The 5,000-nt window shown below is 52.5% G+C and overlaps 1 protein-coding gene across 1 annotated transcript in view; it reads left to right on the plus strand.

The window, feature by feature from the left end:
• rarga (retinoic acid receptor gamma a) overlaps positions 1-5,000 on the plus strand; it is a 23,173-nt gene that overhangs the window by 9,393 nt on the left and 8,780 nt on the right. The window contains 1 exon segment of the mRNA XM_080016040.1: positions 4,964-5,000. This exon segment is cut by the window's right edge and continues 112 nt beyond it. Coding sequence (XP_079872166.1) covers positions 4,964-5,000 — 37 coding nt within the window.

Below are 5,000 nucleotides of genomic sequence, written 5' to 3' on the forward strand. Positions count from 1 at the left end.
AGAGAGAGAGAGAGCGCGAGCGCGCGTTTTGGCACGGCTGATAAGGGTGTGGTGATTACCCTTCCTCTCTGGTGAAGACCCGCTTCTTGCAGATCTGGTTGTGTGCTGGACATAGCCGAGCGGGGTGTGCGCCCCGCGGTGGCCCAGTCTGGGCCCCGGGCTCCGGAGCCAAGGGCCCCACCCAGCGCCGCCCGGTGCCAACACGTCTCTCGGCCCCACTGTTCACCAGCCCCTCGCAATCTGCTCCCCTTCTGCCGCTCCGCTCGGGATCCACCCCTCTCTCTTTCCCACCGTTTCCACCGCGTGCCCCTCACTCGCACACCGCAACTCACGTGCTTAGCGCTTCATGTGTTCGACAGTAACACGCAAGTGGCGCACCGGGGCTCCGGCCTGAGCAACTCGTTTAATGAAGGCGGGGACAAAGGCCCCCGCATGCTCACGCTTGCAGCTCAGTACAAACAACCCCAACGTCCAACAAACTTACATCCGAGCACATAAAAAATACACATCTCGCGCGCACGCACACACACACACACACACACACACACACACACACACACATACAAATACTGTACATTCCAATATACACACACACACACACACACACACACACACACACACACACACACACACACACACACAGGAGGAGGAAGGAAGAGGAAAATGATCACACCACTGCGCTGGCACAGCACTGCGCTGTTCGGCGGCCGTGAGCAGAACGGCATTTGCAAATCAAATGGAGTCTGTAGATGGGACAGAGCCGCTGGCTGGCCAGCCCACACACACACACACACACACACACACATTTATGTACTGCTCTCACAAATTCAAACTCAAATCCAGCTCCAACACACAGATACACACACACACGGACACACACACACACACACACACACACACACGGGGAACGCATACACTAACAAAATACACACTGAACACATTCACACACACGCTCTCACATGCCACGACTAGAGCTAGAACACTGTCCCACTGAAGATTCACACCCACAGTCACGTAGACACAATCTGCACGACTATTGTGAAAGAATACTTGTTCCTCTGCCAGCGTGTCATATGCTGCTCCGCTAAAAAGGAGTGTGTTGCAACACAAAACACATGAGCCGCCTAGTCATGCCTTTGCTCAAACACATTACAAACACTCCCCGTTTTCCAGTTAAGCGAGCGGGCAGGTTCGCTCTGACCAGAAATTCTCCCCATTTTTGTCTTTTGTCTTCCTTCTCTCTTCTTTTTCCATTTACGCCTCCTTTCTTCCCTGCCCCTGTTGTATCGTGTGAAACCTGAAGGAAGGGAACTCAATTTAAGCCCCGGCTGGCTTGACCTAGAATTTAATGTAATTGACCTAGTTGAATTGACCTTCAGCTAAACAGCTATTTCTGTCGCGAGCAGTTACATTTCACATCTAATGAGGTTGTGGAGATGATGTTGCGCCTAAGCTCTGGGACTTAAGTGCAACACTGTGGGCGAGGCGGGGTGTGTGAGTGTGTGTGCGCGCGGGTAAGTGTGTGTATAAGATGGTCTCTTGTGTGTGGCCGATTCGTAACAAGAGGGTACTTTTGATTGTGTGTGTGCCTGTGATTGTTAGCTAGAGGATAATTTTGTGTGCGTGTCTGTCTGTATGTGCGTGCGCGCGCGTGTGTGTATGTTTCTGTGTGTGCGTGAGAGGGAGAGAGAGAGAGAGAGGGAGAGAGAGAGAGAGAGAGAGAGCGAGAGAGAGAGACTGCCTGACCAGTGCAGCTGGACCACTTGAGAGCAGAGAGCATTGAAAGAGGGGGATTAGGGTAAACTGATACTTAGCAGGAAATGAACAGTGGCCACTGATAACTCCGCTATACCTCCCTCCTGGCTCGCTTATCCTCTCCCTCCGCCCCCCCCAAAACACGACAGCCACCCACCCACCTACTCCTCTCCTCTCCTCATCCGTCCTTCATCGGCGTGCCTGCTCTGGCTGGGGGGGATTGTCATGCAAATGGAGCCCCGGGCCTCGGAGCGCTGATAAGGAGGGCCTCTCATTTCACCGGCCTTTGTTTTCTAAACAGTGATGAGCCCAGTGGAGACAGGGAAAGGGGGCTCAGGGTGGCCTCTTGAATGGACCCTGTGAGTATAGCGCCCTGGGGTAAGTGGTGAAGGGGTATTTGGATAGAGGGGGCTGAATGGAGGGGGAGGGGGGCGGGTGGCGGGGTAGCGGAGTCATGTTCTGTGGCAGGAACCAGGTTCAATGTGTTGACGGATCCTGATGGATTTTTCTTCTCCCACTGCCACCCCTGGCTTTCTCAAGAAAGGTCTCTCAGCCCCCCTCCCCAGTGCCTTCTCCTCCATTCACGCCCGGTATCAGTCGGTATTGGTTTCTCGACGCCACACAGGGTTTGTCCTTTTCTAAAGGACTTGTCAACACCCGGTGCAAAGCCTGATATGTGGCTATTATGATATTATTGCGTAAACACGGCCGGTGTGTTCGGGGGGCTGCGCTCGCCCTCCGACCCCTTCGCTTCATTACGTTTCCAGCCCCGGGAAAAAAAACAGAGAAACATTGGATGCTGTAGAAACAATCGGCCGACGTGGACCTCGGGTTTTAAATTGATTTGCACGTTTGGCTCTGGGATGGCTAACCCGGCCAACCCAAAACTAACGGAAAACACATTGGCCTCCAGCAAAGTGGAGCTTTTTCAAAGTCGAATTCTGAATGTGGATTAGGGATAGCTGGATATAAAAGTCATATGAAAAACAGATGTTTGAGTACCAGGCAACCGATGACAAACGTCTGACATATTTCTGTTACTGTCATTAATGAGGCCGGCAGGTCGCAGTTATTGTCGTAATGGCCAGTTTGCTCTTGAACAAGAGTTGCCTTTAAGGAGCAACTGTGCGCCCCCCTCCCCTCCCCCACTCCCCCACCTCCCACCTCCGCTCGCTCTGTTTTTTATCAAATTCCTCTTTTTATGCTCCAACCGCCACCCCCCCCCCCTTTTTTTTTTTTTTTTTTTTTTTTCCTTTTTGAAGTACCCTCCTACCCTTCCACCCCCATCTTGTAAAAAGCCAAGCTGGTGGTTTTGTGCTTGGTCCCCGGGTGTGAGAGAGGGGCGCAGATAGGAGGGGTTGTAGGTTAAGTTTAGGCTGGGCCCTCTGTGCTTTTCATTGAAGGTGCTAGGGGGAGGTGTGGGCAGTAAAAGTTCGAATTTTAGAGCCTCACTGTTTTTTATTTTATGATTAGCTTTTTTTATGGGCTGGGGGCTACAGCTGGTGGTGTGAATAGCTGCCCAAGGTGACTGAGTCCCAATAAAGTGCGGGACAGGCCTCCTGTCCAGCCATGGGACGGCCTTTACAGGCCGTCTTACGAGCCGGGGCCTCTATTAAAACCTGGCAGGGCTGCACTGAGGAATTTAGGGCCAGGAAACAAGAGAAAAATAGGTTTTGTGTGTCAAGGGGTGGTGGGATGCAGAGTTTGGAGTGTGAGGAGGGGTGGGGGGGGGGGGGGGGGGGGGTTGAGGGTGACCAAGGGTGAAAGTTGAAAGAAGTGCTGTTGGGTTGGGGGGTGGGGGGGGGTTGAACATGTGTGTCTGTGAGTGTGTGCAGCCTCGCATGTGTGACACGGGTCCCTCACGGGTAGAATGGAATCCATACGTTCCATAACCCAAGGGGCGGAGGGGCATATTTGGGTTGCAGGGTGAGGCAGGCCGATGTGCAGCTCTGAAAAAGCAGAAAGGGAAGAGAAGGTAGCCTTGCATCACCCGCCGTTGGCTTCTTTCTCGTCACTTATGTGTGTGAGGCGGCCTCAGCGGCCGGAATGAGGAAGAGCGAGCTGACACGCCCCCTCTGACGCGCAGCCTTATCACACAAACTGTCAGTCAATCAGCCCTCCACCTCACTCACACACACACACACCCACACACACCCACACACACACACACACACACACACACACACACACACACACACACACACACCCTCACGCTCGCACGCACGCACGCACACACAAACACACACTTATCTCCCTAAAAAAATCTATTTGTTTTCGTCTCCGTCAACAATCAATCACCCTCTGTCTTTTTTTTTTTACGAAATGATACACCTGAGACCGCCCCCGCCCCCAAGGGTCGGGTGACAAACAGCTATTATTGCCTTGTGTTTATTTTCTCACATCACATGCTGTCTCTCTCTCCCTCCCTCCCTCCCTCCCTCCCTCCCTCCCTCTCTCTCTCTCTCTCTCACCTTCTTACACACAAACACATGAATAAGCACTCACATGAACACATCTGCAGTGCATGCACCCCTGCAAGCATTCACACACACACACGCACGCACGCACGCACGCACGCACGCACACACACACACACACACATCGATACACCCCTCCCTCCCCCTTTACCCTTTTCACTGTCATAAAAAACTTTTCGCTCTGTCTATTTGTGTCAAGTTGCATGTCTGCCATCTTGGCATGTAAAAGCGCGTGGGCAAGTGCCGCGCCGAGTCTTTTTGCACGTGTGTGTGTGTGTGTGTGTGTGTGTTTGCCTTGTATTCATCATCTCACATCACACACCCTCTCTCTCTCTCTCACTCTCTCTCTCTCTTTGCGGGATAATGTAACATCACCCCCCCCCCAGGGTGAAATGTTTACCCACTGAACGTCACTTTGCGCCACATCTCCTGCCGTCTTTTCCGATCAAAACAGATCACAACATGAATAAGGTTCCACTGTCAGCCGTCGTCTGGTTGACTGATGAAACCCGAAGATACTCTGAGACGACGTTACACACGATGTTGTGCTTTGCGTGTGGAGAAACGGGGCTTTTCCGTTCACCCCCCCCTCCCACCAAATGTATTGATATAACGCCAATAACGATTAATTTAACTTATATTGACACGTTGGCTTCGGACATCTTTGGCCTCCAATCTGCTCTGACTGACGGTTCTGGGCTTTTCTTTCGCTGTTTTTTCCCTCCCCACAGCGGTGGAGACCCAGAGCACCAGCTCTGAGGAGATGGT

Source organism: Zeus faber (assembly GCF_960531495.2).
Source record: "Zeus faber genome assembly, chromosome: 15".
Lineage (NCBI taxonomy): Eukaryota > Metazoa > Chordata > Actinopteri > Zeiformes > Zeidae > Zeus > Zeus faber.